This window comes from Denticeps clupeoides, chromosome 5 (assembly GCF_900700375.1).
Source record: "Denticeps clupeoides chromosome 5, fDenClu1.1, whole genome shotgun sequence".
NCBI lineage: Eukaryota > Metazoa > Chordata > Actinopteri > Clupeiformes > Denticipitidae > Denticeps > Denticeps clupeoides.
The window spans coordinates 20377522-20399407 of NC_041711.1; the positions used below are offsets into that span (position 1 = coordinate 20377522).

The 21886-nt window shown below is 43.2% G+C and overlaps 2 protein-coding genes across 4 annotated transcripts; one reads left to right on the forward strand and one right to left on the reverse strand.

Moving 5' to 3' along the window:
- The first annotated feature begins 655 nt into the window (after positions 1-655).
- pknox1.2 (pbx/knotted 1 homeobox 1.2) lies at positions 656-10137 on the forward strand. Of its 3 annotated transcripts, none has more exons than XM_028980290.1 (12): positions 656-750; positions 1925-2035; positions 4287-4417; positions 4543-4714; positions 4972-5142; positions 5573-5717; positions 5866-5963; positions 6065-6193; positions 7559-7635; positions 7740-7903; positions 8009-8204; positions 8678-10137. In XM_028980290.1, exons 2-12 carry the CDS (start codon positions 1985-1987, stop codon positions 8685-8687), a joined length of 1344 nt encoding a protein of 447 aa, XP_028836123.1. In that variant the 5' UTR covers positions 656-750; positions 1925-1984; the 3' UTR covers positions 8688-10137. The 3 variants fall into 3 exon arrangements, with proteins under 3 accessions (XP_028836123.1, XP_028836124.1, XP_028836125.1); XM_028980291.1 differs by lacking the exon at positions 656-750 and adding an exon at positions 783-1073; XM_028980292.1 differs by lacking the exon at positions 656-750 and having other exon boundaries at positions 1253-2035; positions 5573-5687.
- Positions 10138-10291: 154 nt separating this feature from the next.
- tmprss3b (transmembrane serine protease 3b) lies at positions 10292-18973 on the reverse strand. Its single transcript, XM_028979378.1, has 13 exons — positions 18684-18973; positions 18243-18549; positions 18029-18148; positions 17513-17629; positions 17236-17359; positions 16344-16466; positions 15584-15630; positions 14471-14636; positions 13925-14073; positions 13384-13479; positions 13012-13154; positions 12746-12898; positions 10292-11751 (listed from the first exon to the last, which is right to left on the reverse strand). The coding sequence occupies exons 1-13, from the start codon at positions 18759-18761 to the stop codon at positions 11728-11730; spliced, it is 1647 nt and encodes a 548-aa protein (XP_028835211.1). The 5' UTR covers positions 18762-18973; the 3' UTR covers positions 10292-11727.
- Between the last annotated feature and the right edge of the window lie 2913 nt (positions 18974-21886).

Sequence of the window (21886 nt, forward strand, 5' to 3'; positions counted from 1 at the left end):
ACTGACTAAAGACAATTTGAAAAAAGCTAGAAAACTGATGCAAGTTTAGAATGCCAAAGCAGGGAGAAGACAGGATTCTTTTCAATTTACGGCAGGAGTTTGTTTTTTTGTCTCCAGGAAACAGTGAATGAGTGCTGTTATCATTATGTGGCACATCTGATTCTCTGTATTCTGTCAGTGTCATACATGAAGGAACCATGCAATAATGGAGGCGCTTTGGACAAAAAAAAAAGAAACAGCCTTTTTTTGTTTTACTTCTTTTATTTAGATCAAAAACGTGAGTTACACTTGCAAATACAATTATTGCACTCCAGAATAAAATATTTCTTGAATTGCATATATGCCTCACGCAGGTGCTTTTTTCCCCAACCAAAATGCTGTATTTATGTATGTTTTATGTTGTGTAGTAATTCTGTTCCTGGAAATACGACCATTGGTCGTTAATCCTAACTTGGTTGGGATGAGGGAAGAATCATATAAACGGGCTTCAGAAACACTGCAGTAATAGACAAATGATTAAATATTATTTCCAAAAAATCTGCGGCACAAAACAGTCCGATCTGCGGCCTGGGCGCCTCGCCGCGGCCTCCGGAGGGCGAGAACGTTCCCGCTAGAACGTCATGACTCCTCCCCCAACATGAATATTCATGAGCTCGGCAGCCTGCGTGACTCTACGTGGTGACGACACGCGACAACTGCGGGTCCCGATTGCAGCAGCCGCTTGTCATTGTGACGAAGATTGGCACCAAGGTAAGCTGTCACTCAAAATCTTCTTTTTCCGTTCCCTATCAATCAAGCAATCTGAGCCGCGCACAAAAATGCCGGAGGCGAGCAGACGGCCGCGCTCGGCCGGGGGAGGAGTGCTGCGGGGAGCGGAAGAGTGAAGTGATGTTTGACGAGGGGGAGGAAGGGAGAGAGAGAGAGAGAGAGAGGGAGGCGATTTTCGGCCAAAATGAAGGATGGGGCAGCGGAGCGCCGAGGCCCGCTCTTTTAACCAGCTTTTGTGGGAGCGCGAATGGCGCCGGCGGCGGGGAGGGATAGGCAGCTGGCCCCGGATTGATTGATAGACCGCGGTGGGCAGGTTTTTATTACAATTAAAGGGACAGGGGCGCATTTAATAACTAAAATTAAAGACGGACGTCTCGTTTTATAATTCTTTTTTTTTTCCCCCGTGAGCGCGGCGATGCAGGAGGGCGGAAGACGTTCGGAGCGCGGGCAGCGGTGTAAATGGACGTTTCCTCGCCCGTCGCGCTGCTGCTGTTTTTTTTTTTTGGGATTAAAGGAGACTCGGTTCCCGTGGAGCCGAGAAACATGGCGGCTCAGAGTTCGCCTGATCAAAAAGATTCCTCGTTCCGCGAGCGGATGTCGCTTTTTCCCCCCTCGGCCTCCCACTTCCCGCTTCCACCCTCTGCCGCCCGAAATCCCACCGCAACGGAAGCGCGGGAAGAAAAAAAAAACCAGGAGAATGGCGATTATTGGAAATTTTTCGCTCGTGGATTTGAACAGGCGGGCTCGCGGCTCGCGGCGACAAGTAGTGGCGACACACAAACACACCCTAGCCGCCCCAAACTAACTTGTGTCTGGCACCGAACAGCAGCGAACCCCTCTTCCCGGCCCTGTGCGCACAACTAAATCCCGTTAAAAAGACAAAACGAGTGGAACTGGGAGGCACGACGGAGAGGAAAGACCCCCCCCCCCCCAAAATGATCATAAAAATAAGGGGCCACTCGACTGCCACTTCTGGCCGGTTTGCCGAATGCTGCTGACATTTGTGACTCCCAATAATATCCGCACTATTAACAGAGCCTGCTATAAATACTGCACGGGTGGCGATGACGGGGTTCTCACTCCCAATGAAAGGAAGAGAGAAATGACAGGCCTCTGTCTGTGTGTGTGTGTGTGTGTGTGTGTGTGTTACCTTTAGGTGTGGTGCTGTTCTTTGATGCCCTATAATGCACAAGTGTTGTGGGCGTAACCAGTGACTATGATGGCTTCCCAGTCGATGCCAGTGGATGAATACCCAGAAGCTGAGCAGGTGAGTTGTGTGTGTGTGTGTGTGTGTGTGTGTGTGTGTGTGTGTGTGAGAGAGAGAGTGGGGGGGGGAGACAACGTACACAGAAAGGACAGTTGTGTCTCAGGTCAGGACACATTTCTGTCTTGTGGTGACTGGTTTGGGAACCAGCTGCAGAAGAGTTTTTTGCTGAACTGGAGAAGCTGCACTTGACCCTGAGAGTCGTGTCAAAAGATCAGATTGCCAGCCCTGTTAGTGAATTTAGGCCCACTCAGGCTCGTAATGTCACTGATGGGCTAATAATGTACACGGTTGAAAGCAGTCTGGTGGCCGGTAGCGACGGTTGTGAGTTCGAATCTCAACTCGGACCTTGTGTGGGCGCAGTTTGCATGCTCTCCCCGTGTTGGCACGGGTTTACTCGGGGTTCTCTCATATCAAGGCATCCACACTACGTGAACTGAAAATATTTACTTGGTGTTAGTTGGTGTGTGTGTGCTCCCCGCCCTGGGTGTCCCGGGATGGACTCTGGCAGCTACAACCCTGAGGAACAGAACTAATTGGTTAAGGATTGTAATGAGTCAGTGACTAAAGTACATCACATTAATATCAATTATCCATAACGATGTAATAAAAATATAGCAAAATATATAACTTACTTTACATTACAGAAGTGAAGGTTGTACAGGCAATATTTGTATGTCTGTCTTCAGTCATTCATGCAAACTCTGGCTATTAAACCCAGCATTTCTTGTATAGTACTCCCTTACCAAGATACAGGATTTATGATATGATGCTTTTAGGCTTATTAATTAATTAATGGATTTTTGGATCTGTTTTCTGAATTATTGCCACTGTACTTTTCCCTTAAAGTGGATTCTTCTCCATATTTATATATTTTACTCTAAACGATCAATTCAGACATTTCTGTTACTGCCGCTGTGTGTGTGTGTGTGTGTGTGTGTGTGTGTGTACACAGAGTGCCCCCATGTTGACACCACAGAGGACAGGCAGATGCAAAATTCTGTGACTAAAGTTAGATTTCACAGTGCTCACTGAGTATTTTTTAACACTTTTCCCTTCAATCAATGCTATTGTTGCTCCATCACATGTGTTGTGGTCACATGGCACATCCTTCACAGTCTAGTGAGGAGGAGAGTATGGAGACCCTTTTAGCAATGGAGATTTAAAGTGGCCGGAGGGGAAAAGCAGCAAGAATAAGATTTAGGATTCTTTTTCTCATTCCATGTTCATGTCTAGTGATCACTCAAGAGAATTTTATAAAACAACAAGACAAAGCACTTAACTGAGAAGTAGGGGTCTGTTCATTCATAGGCATATTCATCGACCGACCCCAGTCTGTCCTGATTTGCCTCCTCAACCCTAGGATACAGAGAGGCTTTTGATAGAGCTCCTCGGTTATATATTGATGGTTTCCTTTTCATTAATCAACATTTTTCACAGAACTTAAGCAAATAAAAAAATAAATAGCTCAGCATTATGAGTATTTTCAAATCATGTGGTAGTGGTGTTGTGTAGAAGTTTTCTCCAATAATCCAATTTTACATACATGATAATGATAATTATCATATATGATAATGTACTTTAACAAAGTTTAAAAGAAAGTAGGCAGGTGGAAATGAGGAACTAGTGGTTGGATATCAACAAATAAACTAAATTAATGTAGCTCTAACTTTATGTACAATCTAATTTAACTTTATATATCATGTAACTAACTGTATTAGCAGTTTAATTGATTCAACTAAGAATAAACTTTTTCACATAGTGTCAGTAATGAAAGTGGGAGGCAATTAGATTTGAAATTGGTGTTCTGGTCAGATTAATTGCTCATGATTGGAGGGTTACCTCTAAAATGAAGTATTTTCTGTGATTTGCTTCAGTATTCACCTTAAACCTGTTTTAAAATGCATGTGATCGCAATACTCAGACCTTGGCTGCTATAGCTTCTAAGCTGTATAATTTCTGTAGATTAAATTTCAAATAAATCATCAGCAGCAGCATCTTTTGTGTTTTTCCTTTTTCTAAAATAAAAAATCAAATGATGCTGTGACATCCATGCTGCCCTGATGGTGGGCTCAGATCATCTGTGGAGGTCTGAAAGGGACTAGTGTTCCCACTTCTGCCCACAGCGATGCACGGCGTGTTCTTTTCAACGCCGCTAACGCACCACACGTGAACTGGTACTTCATCGCAGACCTTTCTGCCCCCACCCCCTTCTCCGCCCGCCTCGCTCCGTCCTCCCTCGTGTCTCGTGCAGATGCCAGTGGTGGGGCAGGCGGACAGCGACTCGGAACAGAAGTTTGTGGACACCGGTGACGGTGCGGCATGCAGCCCGACCCCGGCAGAGCCACAGACTCCCATGGAGGCGGACAAGGAGGCCATCTGCAGGTAAGGTTCAGGCTTCAGTTGGCTTTTCTTCTCAATGTCTGTCCAGGCCTGTCCAACTTGGAAAATAGAGTAACAGGTAGCTGCCCTGTTAGTGAATTGTATGTGTTTCTCTGTGCGTTACCCAGGCACCCTCTGTTTCCTCTCCTGGCCCTTCTGTTTGAGAAGTGTGAACAGTCGACTCAGGGTTCTGATTGCGTGACGTCTGCCAGTTTTGACGTGGACATCGAAAACTTTGTCCGCTGCCAAGAAAAAGAGGGCAAGGCATTCTTCAGCGAGGACCCTGAGCTCGACAACCTGGTGTGTTGGCATCAAGGGAAACTGCAATTTAATGTATAAAAATTGCTTTTACTGTCGAGAATCCATCAGTGTTTTCTCTTAAAAAAAGAAAAATATTGAGATAAAAGATTTGCCTTTGGTTACTGAGGGAATGTTGAGGACAAAGGTTAGATTTAGCCAAAGAGAACACACATTTACTGTTATCCCTTATGTTATACCATCTCCACGATAGGAATAGTAAAGCTCATGTGTGTGTGTGTGTGTGTGTGTCCCCTCAGATGGTGAAGGCCATCCAAGTCCTTCGTATCCACCTGCTGGAGTTGGAGAAGGTCAATGACCTTTGTAAGGACTTCTGTAGCCGTTACATTGCGTGCCTCAAAACCAAGATGAACAGCGAAACCCTTCTGAGCGGAGAGCCGGGTAGTCCCTACTCACCTGTACAGACTCAGGTACGTGTCTATACACACAAACACATATTTTCACACGTGCAGGCATATTTCTTTTATGTGAGGGCCCAGCTGTTCGGTTTGTGAGGGTCTTGTGCTGCCAAAGCTTCTCTGAACTCTGAACCCCAAGGGACTGATCCTTTAAGCTGTGAGGCTGGGTGTCCGGCACACCCCAGAGATGGCTGAGGTCTGGGAAATTTTCCTCCAACCGTCCCAGTGTTGCCTTGTGTCAGAGTGCGTTATGTTCTTCAGATCACCTGTCAGGGTTTTAATGTGGCGGAGAGCCAGTGCTGATAAGGTGTTGGATGTCAGCGTGAAAAGGCCCAGCCCAGACGCTTTGCTTTATGAGGCCATGGGGTGTCGGGTTTAGCGGAGCTCTGCTGCAGTACTCTGTGTACTTGTGTTAATGTGTGATTCCGTGTGTTCTCGGCAGACCTCCAGCTCGTTCACAAGCGCGCTGAGCCCGCAGGGCATCGTGGTTCCAGCATCAGCCCTGCAACAGGGTAATGTTACTGTGACGACAGTCAATCCAGCGCAGGTGGTAGCAGGTATGTCTCCATGGCATACGCCACCTTCAGGTATCAAAGCAGTCTCTCTGAAATACACACACACACACCTCACACAATGCTCATTTAGAGTTGTATGTGCAGTACCCTTGTGTGTAGGATGATGCGTTACTGGCTGTTGCATCTTTTTGGTTGTAAGACTGTGTATGTGTACTTTTAGGTGGCACTGTTTACCAGCCTGTTACTGTTGTCACACCGCAAGGACAGGTGGTGACACAAGCACTCTCACCTGGCACAATACGTATCCAGAACACACAGGTAAACACTCACGCGGTGAAATGTAACCTCATGTAGGTTAGGAAACGAGATTGGTGAGTGTGAAGATCTGCTCCATTGTTGTTTTTTTTTTTTTTGCGTAGCTCCAGCTACAACTTAACCAGGATCTAAGCTTCTTCAGTCAAGAGGAAGGCTCATCGAAGAACAAGAGAGGCATCTTACCCAAACACGCCACCAACGTCATGCGCTCCTGGCTCTTCCAGCATATTGGGGTGAGTGAGGAGGAATGAGAAGAGGTTGCGCCTCATTAATTGTGCTCTAATCTCGGGCCAAGTGTGATATGGATGAGTACAGGGATAGTGATGTGGTCATATTTTTTTTTTTTTTTTTTGGGCAGAAGTGATGTTCCAAAAAGAAATCGGGAGAGGAATCTGTAGCATTTTCCTAAAATAAGTAACAAGGAATTAGGAATTACAGTCAAATGTTACTAAGGCCGTAAGGTTTGATACAGAATGTCAGTAACTGCACATGACTTTTCCATTTAAGATTTATACAAATATTTTTATCTACACATATACATACATGCTCATGACCAGAGTATATAAATAAGAGTGCATGTGTGTGGGTGCTTTCGGGGGGTATCGGGTAAGTTAGGTTAGTCTCACACTTATGATTGCTGGAAGCAGCCGCATCAGTCTGCTCATATGACCAGCTCATCATTCGGGCTAATCAAAGGTCATCGTCGTGCGCCTGGCGGGTGGATTGTCAGGCGTCGGCAGAGACGACTGGCAGCTCACAGTAGAACATTGTTCATCGTCACACAGACAGGGAGCAGGAAAGAGCGAGGGAGAGACTAAAAGAAAGATAACTTATGGCCTAAAGAGAAGGCATCCGTCTCTCAGAAGAACACACAGGGGGCAGCGTTCCTGTAGGATTGGCCTGGTGTGTTTATGGGTTTTGCGCTTCTGAATTAATTTCACATGACAGTGACTGTCACCCACACGGTTTTCAGAACAACAACATTCATTATTAGTCCACCTAGATGGTTCGAAAGTAAAAACATTCTGGTAGGTGGGTCAGTCAGGATCAGGATTAAAAGTACAGTCATGTGAAGACATTCTCTGACATTGCTACGTGCTTGCTTCAGTGACACATTTGATTTCGCTTCAAGGTGAAGTGATTGTCATTGTGATACGCAGCAGCACAGCACACGGTGCACACAGTGAAATTTGTCCTCTGCATTTAACCCACCACCCTTGGTGAGCAGTGGACAGCCATGACAGGCGCCCGGGGAGCAGTGTGTGGGGACGGTGCTTTGCTCACTCAGGGTGATGGGTTAAATGCAGAGGACAAATTTCACTGTGTGCACTGTGTGCTGTGCTGCTGTGTATCACATGTGACAATCACTTCACTTTATTTATTATTTTTATTTTAACTGCTAGGCTACCACTGCCCTAAAAATTCAGTTTTGTAACTATAATATAAACTGTAACAGCATTTTTGTGTACATTATGCACAATAAGTAATGAGAGAGAAATTCACTGGAGCACTGCAATTAACCGATGCTCAACAGATAAATTGCATATTAAAAGTTCTTGTTTTTGTTCAGAAAGTTTGGATGATGTGTCCTCTTTCAGCATCCATACCCGACAGAAGACGAGAAGAAACAGATTGCAACGCAGACAAACCTTACCCTCTTACAAGTGAACAATTGGTAGGTTAAACCTTTTTTCCAATTTGACGTACTTACAGACACTCATCATTAGATTCTGTAATTTTATTTTTTATTCAAATTAAACCAACCTTTCCCCAAAACAGGTTTATTAATGCACGACGGCGAATCCTTCAGCCCATGTTAGATGCCAGCTCATCAGAAACGCCCAAAGCCAAGAAGAAGACTCCCCAAAACCGCCCTCTCCAGAGGTTCTGGCCTGACTCTATTGCTTCAGGTGTTTCACAGCAACAGGTCACAATGGCAGATGGTACGACATTAATGCATGTTATGCAGCATTATGTAATAATTCTATACATTATAAAATGTCAATAGTACATGCACACCTGCCTAATATTTGTGTGTGACTTCCTAGGCACCTTGGTGACTGTGGGCATGAGTGAGGATGGTCTCCAGACGCTGACGTCTGACGGCGCCACGCTGGCTGTACAGCAGGTGATGCTGGGAAGGCACAGCGAGGACGAATCTGGTGACACTGAAGATGACGATGACGGAGACCTGTCCAACTCCAGTATGGCCAGGCTGGGCCTGGATACCAGTGACTCACTGCAGTAAGCCTTCATAGTCGCTCTCAACAACACAGAGAGATGACAAATGCACACTGTTACATACACGTTCATATACACATAGAGGCTGTGTACACCCAAACATGCAACCAGGAAAACTGACTCCACAACCACACACATGGACAGGTTTCAAGTGCTGCAAATACATTAGTGCTGTAGTTCATTACACCTTTGGGGTGTATTAGCATCCGCTAACCCACACACACACACACACACACACTACACATAAAAGAGCACAATCATATATAACAGTCCATCTACCAAAACTGATATAATGTTTCTTTTCATTTGTAAACGTTCAGTTGGAGAATGCACATTTTTTGCACCAGTACAGTAAATCTCCAGGAGCAGGAGTAGGTGGTCTCCTTCACAAAGGGCTGGTGTGCATGGCACTTTAAATCAAGTGAAATAATTGCCTCAGAAGATTTATTTATGTTTTTGTTCTGATTGGCTGACAGGTTCTCCTAAAAACCTGCATACGCGACGGCCCTTCAAGCTCAGACGAACTGCAGAAACTGCAGGTGCCAACATGGATGCCGTGTGTACAAAGCTGTTAAGATCTCGCATGCATGTGTTTTTGATTCGTTGTTCTCAATTTTCAGTTACCAGCCTTCTGTATAGAGGCCTTTAGATTCAGTAGATAAACAAAAAAAAGTTTATATATTTTTATATATTAATGTTCAAAACAATGGCTGTTGCATCATGTTTTGCTGTTTTTTCCCTCTCTTTTTGTAAGGAGTATTTATGGATAAATATTTGCTTTTTAAAATAGCTGTAGCCACTGATTTTTAAAAAGTTTTTTTGGTTGGATTTTAACTTATATGTTGGATTGGTGAGGAATAATTAAAAATAATGGTTTAAATATGAGTACCCAGAAGCCTTACACTGCTCCTTCCACGAATTCAAAAGGCTTATGATGTACTCGGTGTGCACAATGTTTCAGAAATGACTTTTGCCATGCAAGTTTCTTCTGTTGTTGTACTTCTTTGACCGCAAACAGATTTCAAATTCTTTTAAACTACTGGAAATATGAGTGATTTTTGTATTTCTCAGTATTTTTCCAATACAAAGAAGCACTAACAATCAGACAATGGAAATGTTTATTGCATGCTTGTTTTTTTTTGTTGTTGTTCAAAACAATATGAGTATATGCATAAAAAGGAGCACTGATATGTATAAAACCCACTTATGTTTAGTTACGATTGATTTAGGAACCTATTTACTTAATACCACAAGGTGCATGCTTGTGTGTTTTTCCAGATTTCAACAAATCTATATATTTTTCACAAGTTTGAATTTCACATCAGTATAATGTACTGAAAAGCACACTTGCTTATTTCATTTCATTGTTTAGTCAACTGTTTGAACGGCATTTCTTTTTTCCCCCTCCTCCCTACCTGGTTCCGGTGAAACAGCATAGAATTTAAGTGACATTAAAACACCAGTTTGTTCTATTTGAGTCTTTTGATTGGCACTCATGGAATGCCAACTGTCCGATGTACAGCTCAACAGCACTGGGGCATTTTACTGTGTATGAGCAGTATGTCCCACATGATGGAATCATGAAGGAACTTTTTTTTTTTTTTTTTTTCCCAGAAAAGAATAAATGAGATGGAAAGTTTGTTTCAAGTGACTAGTTATTGGTGTGTGTGATTTTTGAATGAAAGCAATGTCACACTCTGGGTTTGGCCGATTACTCCCTTAGCCAATCACGGGTGTGCTACTGTATAATGGGAGGTCATGGCGCATAATGTCACCTAAAGTGGTATTCACTTCAGCACAGTGGATTCTGTCGGACCGAGCCATCTTAAAGTCCTCTTGGGCTTCATGTGGGCTCGAACCATTAAGGCGCTCGGCAGCACTACATTTGCCTTTGTCGCACCGTTCCATTTGTAATAAAACCCACAACTCTGCTTGACGATTTGCTTGGTTTTTATGCAAAGTTTTATTCTCTATTAATTGTATGACATTCTTGTAAGTGGCTGATTTTCTTACAAAAACACTACACTTTGATATTTATAATGCTGAAAAATAGCTGTTAACACTGCAAATGTTCATCTTTTGCTGAAAGAGTCTTGTATAAAAATAAATAAAACATTTGAAACATTTTTAAATCAATTGTGTTCTTGTTGAGTTGGAAGTCATTCATTATGCCCTATGCTTAACATTTTGAAATGCAAAATTATAGGTACGGTTGCAAGGAAAAAGTATGTGAACCCTTTGGACTTCTGCACAAATTGATAATAAAATGTGATCCTCTACGTCACAACAATAGACTAAGTAATACCACACAAGTAATTATGTTTTCTTATTTGAAAAAGTATGTGAACCCCTCAATTTAACATTTCATTGTGTCACCATGTGCTGTGTTGTGTTTGTCATCTATTTTGTTGTGTGTGTCATCTAAACATCTCTACTTTGGTTTCATTGGTCTGCAGAATATTTGCCAGTAGTGCTGTGGAACACCCAGGTGATGGTTTGCAAACAGCAATGCTTTTGTCTGTGATGTCCTCCCAGGAACACCATTCTTGCTTAGTGTTTACATGTTAAGTCGGCATCAGGGATGTTAGGGATCTCTAGCTGACACTCTAGGATTCTTATTGATCTCACTGAGTATTCTGTGCTGTGCTCTTGAGGTCATCCTTAAATCACGGTCACTATTCGGGAGAGTAGCAACAGTGCTCAACCTTTTAGACAAATTGTCTTGCCGTGGCCTGATGAACAGCAAGGCTTTTGGAGAAACTTTTTAACCCTTTCCAACTTTATGCAAATCAACAGTTTTCTGTGTGTGTGTGTGTGTTCTGAGCGTTCTTCTGTGCAATGTAATGCTTCTTTTAAAAAGCAAATAACTTGTGTGTGTTTTTATAGGCCAGAGCAGCTTTAACCAAAACCTCCAATCTCATCTCATTGATGGGACTCCAGATTGACTGACTCCAATGAGCTATTGGAGATGTCATAACTGCACTTTACATGGTGTGTTAAGAAAAAAACCTATATTTACTTGTGTGGTATTAGTTTAAGCACACTGTGCTTGTCTATTGTTGCCACTTGAAAGATCAGATCACTGTTTAAGATCAATTTGTACAGAAGGTATTATAATTACAAAAGGTTCACATACTTAAAATAACATTCTGTGTGGTTCTCTCTTTTTAAGATGTTAATGACAGGCATAGTAGGTAATGAATTTAAATGATAACCACGCTCATGAGTTTATTATCTTTAACTGCTGGATTTTGGTATTGATGATCTTGTGTGTGATGTGCCAGGTCTGAGTTAGAGCCTTAATGGTTTGGGAGGAGGAAGTTTCACATGATAATTACAACCAAGTATTTTATATCTAAGGCACCGTTAGAATGCAAAAGAAAATAGTATAACAAACAACATGTATTGAAAAATATGGCATTTCTTGAGAGTCAGTTCATCTGCTCGATTTGTGGTGTTTTGGGATCATCGTCTGTGTTGGTATCCCGTTGTCAGTGACGTGTGCTTCCGAAACACCCGTCTGGAGTCACTGACTCTGGCTCTCTTCTCTCTAAATTATAATAAAAAACAAATGGAAATTTGGTTTAAATGTTCACATTCTTTATTTTAGTAGAAGTGGTTGTGTTCACTGTAACTGATAAATGATGGCTGTAGTGTCCCAGGATGGGCTCCAGCAGCCATGACCCTGATTAGGCCGAGGGTGAGAGAGCGATAAGCAACATTCTGCACCCCGGCCACTAGAGGTCGCAACTACGGCACTAGAGAGCAGCGAACTGGAGCGTGGAAACAGAAGAAAGTGGAAGAAAAGAAATAAACAGTAGATGTCGCGTTGAACTGAGGGAGCGAATTCGTCAACGGAGCCGCCATCTTGGGAGGGGCTGGCGCTCATTTTAAATGAATGTTTATCAGGGTTAAAGCGGAATACAGAATTAAAGAACCATAAACCGGCATATCTGAGAAGCAATTTGGTTCCTTTCAAATTTCAGATATGTATTTACGACCGAGTCGAGAATAAATGGATAGAGAAGTGGTTTTTGAAAATATAGCATAATTTTATGTTCAAAAAGTAATCTAAATATAGGTATTTTTTAATTCGAACAGTGCATACAAATAACGTTATTCATTTTAATAGCAAATTGTCAATTGTAAAGAGACTGCTTCTGTTTTGACAAATGTAAATATTGCAGTTCTTGACAAATCTATACAAAATGCCTCTGTTTAAAGTGAAAGTGAAGTGATTGTCACATGTGATACACAGCAGCACAGCACACGGTGCACACAGTGAAATTTGTCCTCTGCACAGGAGCCCGGGGAGCAGTGTGTGGGGACGGTGCTTTGCTCAGTGGCACCTCAGTGGCACCTTGGCAGATCGGGATTATCATGAAGACTGCCAGGGTCTTTCAGCTAACATTGCTGGATTTTTTGTGGCGTTTGTACTTGCATTGTTCTTCATGTGATCTGCATTATGCAGATTACATTTTGAACATAAAATTATGCTATATTTTCAAAAACCACTTGTCTACCAATTTATTCATGGCTCTCACCGCCAGCTGCTGCTGGATCCAGCTGAGGGACAGGCGGACGCGAGTGTAAACACCAGGCTTGTTCTGCTCGGCACAGCCGTAACCCCAACTTGTGACCCCTTCCAGCTTCCACACTGAGAAATTCTCGCACGCCAGTGGACCACCACTGTCCCCCTGGGCACCAAAGAGCATGAAAAGTTTATTTAAGGCACTTCCTGAAAGGCACTGCTTCTGATTAGCCACAGTGACCTGGCAGAGGACTGGCCAGGCCACACCCATTCTTCTACCTGACATGTGTCGGTGCCTCCTGACAGGTCTCCTGCACAGATCATCCACTTCTGGATATTTCCGTGGTACACGGTGCGGGTGTTGCACTCCTTATTGGACAATAGTGGCACCTGGGCAGAGTGGAGGTCAACACTGGACTCTCCTATAGAAGAGTGAGAGAGGTCACAACCCCACAGTAGCAGGATGACTCACGTCTTTACTGCTATGCCGTGTTCCATTTTTAACGAATCAGTAATATGCCCCCCATCATGCCCCCTAATTTGCCCCATTCTGTGCATCAAGAACCCCTAATGTTCTATTCAGAGCAGACCGTCTGTCATCCAAATCTACAAGCACCAGTGGAATAAATATGTCCAAACATGCCACCTCACCCCCATCCTCAGTTGCTCCCCAGCCAGAGATCCAACACATGTGGCCATCAGGAAAGTCCTCCCCAAAATTAGGCAGACAAATAGGTTCTATCAGACCTGAAGCAGGAAACATATACATTACATACTACAGCATTTAATCATGGTTCTAAAAAACTAATGAAGCTGCTAAGAAGGTCAGAGCATGTGATTCTGCTTGTACATAGGTACCAAATGCACTATGAGTAATGCTTTCTAGGTCAGCCTGCGCTGCACTCTAACTGTGTAACAGCATGAATCACAAACCCCAAAATGCTCTACATGACAAGACCTAAAATGTACACTGCCACACCTCTGCTCCATGTTATATAATCCTCCTCATCAAGATTTAGGCCTGAGGCAGGATTTGGCATCACGCCTAAATTATCACGTAATCTTCTCAGATAGGTCCCAGAATGGATAGGTGTGTTTCTGCAAGGATGGTGCCTCAGTGCATGCAGTTCCCAGGGAGGGGATTTTTACAGGCATAGTGAACTAGGAGGCACTCAAAATGCACACATTTCACCATTAAAAGTCAGCGGGTCCGTCAGCTTCATTAGAGCGATGTCATATGTAGGATGGTGGAGAATCTTCTGAACAGCAAGGGTTCCAGCGCCGTTAAATGGCTGGAGGGTCAGGCCTACAAGCACAGACCACAGCGCCGGATCTGCAAAGCTTTGAGTTCATGAGAGAGAGAGAGAGAGAGAGAGAGAGAGGATAAGCAAGTGGGAACGAGGATGTGTCAGACAAAAGTGTTCAGAAAGAACACTGATGTGATTTATTCATGATATTCTGTTTCAGTATAAATGAATTCTTAATGACTATTAACATCCAACCGTCAGGATAAACAATGGGCTGTGATAGTGTCATCAGATAGTGTTGGTTGGTCAATTAATGTCTGCACATTTGTTTGTCTGCACATATATTTGCCTGCTTTAAAAAAAATATATAAATTTTTTAAGCCAACATTAAATATCCCAGACCTATTTATATATTGTTCTTTATTTGTTCTATTGCTTAAAACATTATAGACCAATAAATAAATACATATATCTGCATGCATGTTTCTCACCCATAGACGCAGTGTGCGGCTGTGATTATCCAGTGTGGTGTGATGATGGACCCTCCGCAGACCTGCTGGTTCATGTAGTTCAGGCTGGCCTGCCAGGGGAACTGCCCCGGCTGAGACACGTTCCCCCCCACAATGCGAGACCTGAACCTGGGCCTGGTGCCACATCCTGCAAGACCAGACCTCTGTTATTCAGCAGAGCTATGGGTATCTGCAAGATTCAGGAGGGGCTCAAGATGTTTAAACTCCATGCCTGAATTCAGAGGATCAAGAGCTGCTCAGTGTCAAACCTGGATCATGTCCTGAACTGACCTGCTGGGCTCAGTGCTAATGAATCTTAGTGCCGGACGCAGGCCCAGCCCAACCCAACATCGTATCAAGTACAGACTGGTGTTCTTGAATTTCGGAAATTAATGCTGTTTCCTAGTTAGAGACAGCTGAGAGGAAAAGGTAAAAAAAGATGCAACTACCCAGCCTGTACACTTCCTCAATGTACACTCTAAATTCTGGGTTACTTACAATTCCAAAGCAGTTCACCATTCCACTGTGCAGAATGTGTAGGAGAGACAAATTAGCACCAGAATGTGGCAGTAATTAAATTGGCAGAATAAATGGAGGCCATGACTTGACTAAAATGTGGGCAGGGTTTTGTCAAACCTGGCCAAATTTCAATTTGGCTTGGAGACTAATTAATAAAAAAAATTACATGCTAGCATGTGTTATGCTGCCTTTTTGAGTACAGCATGCATTCACAACCACAGAGATGCTATACATGATGCAGGTTGGGACTTACTCCCTGAAACATTCTTTTAACAATTAGAGCCCATTGACATCTGATTTTCCACCAACAACTGAGAAAATCCACTGATGGACAAGTGTAGTCATTCAGACCACATTTTTGGTGTAGAGGTGTCCTAGCAGGTAAGGAAGCAGACCCGTAATCAGAAGGTTTCTGGTTCAAATCCCAACCTGCCAAGGTGCCACCGAGGAACTAATCACTCCCACTTTTGCGTTTTTGGCTTTGTCAGGGCTGCCACATTTTCCTGTGGATACCATATCAGTGGATCCATAATGCAGAGGGCATTCAGTAAGTACTTGATAAGCACCATCACTCACCTATGCATCTGAGCACAGTCACTTTTCCAGAGGCGCACTGGCTTATGCTGGAGAAACAATCAATTTTCTTTTAGTTAAACACACACATCATTCAAGACAAAACCAGAATTGTGCTGAGGGATCAACTCAGCAAAAATCCCTCTAGTGGAACAAGTGAAAATTCTCTTGACAAGATTTAAAAAGTTAGTATGTCTTACTGAAATGTTACTCTGTAGCTGATTCTGTCTTATGTGTGATATCTCATCAAGTGTGAAAATCTACAATAAAAAAAAAAATCTATACTCATCAAGTATTTTGAGTTTTTGCTGTGAATTGGCCGCACGGTGATCTGCACAGACTGAACTGCGAGCGTCTCTGTCCTCAAAAACAGGCTGTGTGTTCTGTTCCTTCCCCAACCTTTGGAGAAAACTGTTTATGTAACCCCGCTTGTGTTTCCACAAATCAGGCAACTGGCAGAGGAACAGAGAGGCTCTGTGGAGTGTCCCTAATCTCTCCTTTGTGCATATTTTTAATGCTGATCACAGCGCATTCAGGTTGTCTGATGGGATGTTCAGAAGTCCTTTATCTGGTTAGATGAGAGATGCTCATGAAGTTGAATTGCTCTGAGAAAGACTGTCGGCCATATTCACTTCTGTGACTGATTTGAAATGGGTGTTACCACCCACAAGGCGTGTTATAGCGTCTCAAGGACAAACCCCGTTAGTTATTTATTTAGTATATGGCATTGTATTTACCATCCTGAATAAAATTGTGTACATACCTGGGGAGAGTGTGGATTTTTAGGACGTTCTGAATATCTGTCAGATTGGGTTTAACTGAGACAAGTTTGGTCTGGAAGGCTGGTTCAGCGGACGTGAGGGGCAACTGGCTGGAACTCACAAAACTGGGGCAAGAGGGAAAGATATTTATATTTCACACGCACATACACCTCTTGGTCTGATAAAAAGGCGTGAACTTAACACGCAACAGGGTTGTTATTATCATCATACAACATGATTAAAAGCGAAAGGAAGGCAAATGAGAGGAATAAAATCAGAGGGTTAAAAAAAACTGCACTTAATATTGAACATCTTGACCTACTTGTGGCTTCATTTAATTAACTTCATTTAATGCCAGACTGACTTTAATGGGATTAACAATGCAATTAATAGAGCCAGGAGGCAGTGAGGCCTGTTTAGCTTCCTCAGTCAGCCTCCCCCTTCACTACTGCGGTACAGCCGCTGGAGAGACAGCAGGGCTGAGGAAGAGGAAGGAGTGAGGAGGACCACACGTGTTTGTTTGGGGTGGTAGTACTCTAAACGACCACAAAGTCACAGGTTCAAACCCCACTTACTACCATTGTGTCCTATCAGGACATCTGATAAATGCTGTAAATTACTTTCTTTCAACCATGTATGAACCCTGCTCAGAAATACTGTATCATAGGTTCTAAATTTAAATCTAAATCTGTTTATACGTGTTTAGATTCTTTATAAGTGTTCAGTAAAGAGAGCTTGTCAGTGGTGGGTCAGTATATTGCCATTTGTGGACGATAAACATAAATGTAACAATTTGCTTCAGGCTGTGTTAATATAATATAACAGTGTTTTAACAAAATTGTGCATAAATTCTTGACCATGCTGAAATTTGTTTGAAATGTTAAGCTTTTGTACCTGGAGTAGCCCAGCTGCCTGCAGGCGGCGATGCCCAGGCTGGAATCCCAGTTGTCGGAACACAGAGTTCTCCAGACCCCCTTACTCCTCACCTGCAGCACCGAACTCCTGCCGCTCATCCTCACTGATGAGAGAAGATGTATGTACAGTCTGTCAGAGTTCAGACACTGAACATCGTGTGTGTGCTTTTAAGCGGGGACGTCTTTGTGTACTGTTTGTTCCTCTGGGATCTGAGTGTGTGGACAGAGTTGAAATGAAAGCGTGACCGATGGCGTACCACAGTTGAGCTCGTCCTCCCCCCCTGTGCAGTCCTCCTTCCCATCACACACTGCAGATCTGCTGATACAGTGCATGGAGGAGGAGCAGCGCACCTTCCCTACGCAGCTGAGACCCACTGCGCACACACACAGACACAAAACATACAGTATTTCTACACACCATATATGCATTCATTGCAATCCTTTATAATGTGGTGAGGATGAGGAGCAGCTATTTACACGTTATTTTCACAGGTAAGGGGTGACTGCGAGTAGGTACTTAAACAGGCTTTTAATTTGTCTCTCTGTAGCACTTGATGGAATAGTCCTTTTAAGTCTCATTCTTCATCGTGTTTATTTCCCACATTGGCAGGGGGAACCACAGCAGAGACAGTCAGCAGCAAATTCACACTCCACCTCTGGCCACGCCCGCTCCCTGTCCCCGTACAGGGTGTAGGCCCTTAAAAATTCATGCTGCCAGGACAGGATGTCACAGTCAGCATGAATTTGTCGGAAAGTGTGGGACACTCACTCACCTCCGAGCCCTATACCGAAAACAAGAGCTAGGATGGCCAGCGCACACACACAGACCAGTAACAGCAGCCGGTACGCACACAGCAGCTCACACAGGTTCTTCCTGTACGAGAGGTCATCTCCTTAATGAGGTGGGAGAAAACTGTTATTAAGGAAGTCTAATTATAAATAAATCGAATTAGGAAGTGGTTTCGACCACTATATATACCAGCCTACCTCCGATGAAAGGTTGTACTTTGATAATGGGCAGTCTAGGATTTGAGGAGGTGCAGCTTTCCAGGGAATTGTAGACAGGGGTCAGTGGAAGTTGACTGCGGGCTGCAGGGACATGGGGATCCTGGGTGTCTGGATCAGTGAAGTCGAGGTGCAGGATGCCACCACTCCTCTGGCTACTGAAAGAGCTGACGATGAAGGTAGACGGGGTCTGGATGCTGAACAAGTCCTCCTCGTTCACCGACACCAGCTCAATGTTTTCTCCGCTATGTCTTTCTGGCTCTGCAGTCTGAGGTGCATGTTCATGTTTCTGATGGAAAGGTGACAGTGGAAGAGAAACAGAACAGAAGAAAATGTTCATGTATGATTACATCTTATTTCACGGTAGAAGAAGACACCAGAACACATCTAAGGAATAGTGTCCATAAAGAATAACATACTCACTGTTGTGTCCACATTAGGATTGGATACAGTGCCGTCCAATTGGGGAGGTGTCTCCTCATCCGAGGCTTTGTCCCCCATTTCAGCTTCTCATTGTAAAACCAGTCACAGGGAAGCCAACATTAATATATCCACAGCAATGCCAGAACAAAAAACTAATCACAAAATGCTTGGTCCAGTTCCTCAGAGCTCTTTGCAGGATACCTGACTAGTTTGCAAAGTGCAAAGACATCCTTGTTGTCCAACAAACTCATGGGCCAGCTGTTAGCTGACTGCCTAGCTGACCTTTGGGGTATCACTGTCCCTCTAGTGCTCTCTACATCTCCACAGTCTCCACTTACTGCCTCCACCACGCCTCTTTTGCAGGTACAAAGGGACACCTGAGCAGGCGAGCAGCACGCTGCTGCACCACTATAGGTGTGGATCAGGTGACATCGTGCGTCTAGCCTCCAGGGGTTAAGTTTCAGATGAGGGGATTGTGGGAACAGGTCAAAGGGCAGTAGGAGAGCATGAAGCTAGGTTCATTCATGTGTATTGGATTATTTCACAAAATCACAAATGGTACCTTCACTCAGATGAAACTACTGAAAGACAGACACAATAGAAATGTTCTGAAATTTCATATAGTGCAACCCTTCTGCTATATTGTCCATTTTCATACTTTTTCTGTACTTACATTTCCATACTTAAAACTAGTGGTGGGCCGTTATCGGCGTTAACGTGCTGCGTTAACACGAGACTTTTATCGGCGATAATAAAAATATCGCCGTTCATCTATTCACAAAGTTGGGTTGTGAGCTGGGTCTATACTACGCAAGCTTTTGTGCCGGAGTTAAATGGTTACACTAGATTTATAAGTATATTTCTTCTTTCTTGTGTCTTTTAGTTTCTTATTTCCTTAAGACTTTTATTTTGTTTTTGAGACCCGGTTCAGGTCTCTTGGACACATGGCGTGAGCTGTGAGAGCTGCGTGGGTTTTGTGTGCAAAAAGTTATTTCTTTAATTTTAATTCATGTACATATTAGAAATATTTTGCATGTGTGTTATTTTGTGAATATTTTTTTTATGTTCTTTTAATACTGTATATTGTAGAGAGAGGTGCAGAAAGACGCGATGTTCTGACGCGACCTTGCTTTTTGTACAGGAATTCAGTATTGTAAATTGTGAATGCTTTATGTTAATGTTCAGTTCTCTTGGACACATGGCGTGAGTAGAGAGGTGCAGAAAGATGCGATGTGTGATGCGATGTTCTGACGCGACCTTGCTTTTTGTACAGAATACACTTTGCACAGAAAATCTCTTGGGTGTCAGCTCATCATTTGTGGTTCAAGAAACGAAATCTAAAAGTTACACAACGCAGAAGAAGAACCGCTACACTATGATTACTTTCACCTTGATATAGTGGCCAAATTGCACTATACGGGGTGAGAACGAGTCTTCGAACTGTGAAATTACCACATCAAACCGTGGTAACATGGATGCAGCTATCTAACTGAATAAACAGTTGGTAAACACAAGTACATCTTATTGAACATAATTTATTTTCATCACCAATTATCATAGTGGAACAGCTTTCTCAAGCAGTTTGTGATGCATTTTGGAAACAGGACATGAGCCCCTGGTCTAATGCGCCACCTGACTTGAGAAACCCGTTCTCAAAGACTTACTTTTAGTCATTATTCGGGTAGCATATTCTGAATGCCTTCATCAGAATTCAAATGAGCCATTTTAATCTAGATTAATGTAGATTAATTTAACATATAGATTAATCTAGATTGATTTAGATTACAGTGAGATTAATCTAGATTAATTCCAAGATTACAGTGAGATTAATCTAGATTAAGAAAATTAATCTATGCCCACCTCTATTTAAAACATATTCCACAAGGATTTTTAGTGCTTCTCTATATGCTTATGTTCTATATGTATGTTATGTGTAGCAATATCTGGTTGTATGTCTGTTCGTGGTCTATGGGTCAAACCTCTTGGGCAGACAAGATCATGATATCAGTAGATGTAGAAACTTTCTGGACAACGTCACTGTAGAGTGTAATGGTGATTTTATAACTTGAGGGGAGGTGGATGTGAGCAGCAACACTGTGTTGAGTTTCAGTCTACCAGTGATCAATTAACAAGGTTACTGGAGAAGGCATTTGAGTGTCTGATAGTGTCTGATATCGGTGTGTCAGTGCAGAGTAACAGCAGCTGGCCAGCTGCAATAACAGCAGCTGGCCAGTAGGTGTCAGGTACTTGATTCTGGAACAGTGCACCGTGGAGGCCTTAAAAGGACCCCCCCATCCCATCCCATCCCACCCCACCCATGTCAGAATGCTGATCCCGGTTCAGAGCTGCAGTGATGATTCAGAGACAGCGTGTATTAGTATAATGATCCTCCACTCCTGCTTTTCACTAATCTCCTCCTCTTCCTCCTCTCCCAGTCACGACCGTGGAGACAAAAAGGGTTTGATGACTCAGCAGCATGGATAGAGAACGTGAAAGGAAGGGGGTTCACTAAAATAGATCAATTTCACTTTCAACAGCACTACACAGGTGATGTGTAAGAATAATAGCAGTGAACAGACACCTCCTTCTCACCACAGCTATCAATAGTGGTAGTAGCCTGGTGGGTAACACACTCGCAGAAGACCCAGGTTCAAATCCCACTTACTACCATTGTGTCCTTGAGCAAGACACTTAACCCTAAGTTGCTCCAGGGGAGGACTGTCCCTGTAACTACTTAATGGTAGCATGTAAGGTGTGATTTTCTCTTATAAGTCGCTTTGGATAAAATAGTGATTTAAAATAGACATTGATAATTACATAAGGTAGTATAGTAGTGTAATTTCCACTGTATATTTACATTTACAGCATTTATCAGACGTCCTTATCCAGAGCGACTTACAATCAGTAGTTACAGGGACAGCCCCCCCCTGGAGCAATTTAGGGTTAAGTGTCTTGCTCAGGGACAAAATGGTAGTAAGTGGGATTTGAACCTGGGTCTTCTGGTTCACAGGCGGGTGTGTTATCCACTAGGCTACTACCACCCAGATTATACCACAATAAAGTATTATAATAATAGTTATAATTATTATTATTTTACGAAGCATACTGAGAGTTATAATTCAGCTCACTTGAGGATTTGGGTTTTGAAAGTGTTTATGCAGCAGGCAGTGTGAATGGAGATGCCATGATAATGTATGTGGCTG

Coding starts and splice junctions, on each gene's coding strand:
- pknox1.2 (XM_028980290.1), top strand. CDS start 1,985: ATGATGGCTTCCCAGTCGATGCCAGTGGATGAATACCCAGAAGCTGAG. Junction 4,715..4,971: donor ACCCTGAGCTCGACAACCTG/GTGTGTTGGCAT, acceptor GTGTCCCCTCAG/ATGGTGAAGGCCATCCAAGT. Junction 7,636..7,739: donor CTCTTACAAGTGAACAATTG/GTAGGTTAAACC, acceptor TCCCCAAAACAG/GTTTATTAATGCACGACGGC.
- tmprss3b (XM_028979378.1), bottom strand. CDS start 18,761: ATGGGGGACAAAGCCTCGGATGAGGAGACACCTCCCCAATTGGACGGC. Junction 17,630..18,028: donor TTTCGGTATAGGGCTCGGAG/GTGAGTGAGTGT, acceptor GTGTGTGCGCAG/TGGGTCTCAGCTGCGTAGGG. Junction 14,074..14,470: donor GCCGCACACTGCGTCTATGG/GTGAGAAACATG, acceptor ATGAACTCAAAG/CTTTGCAGATCCGGCGCTGT.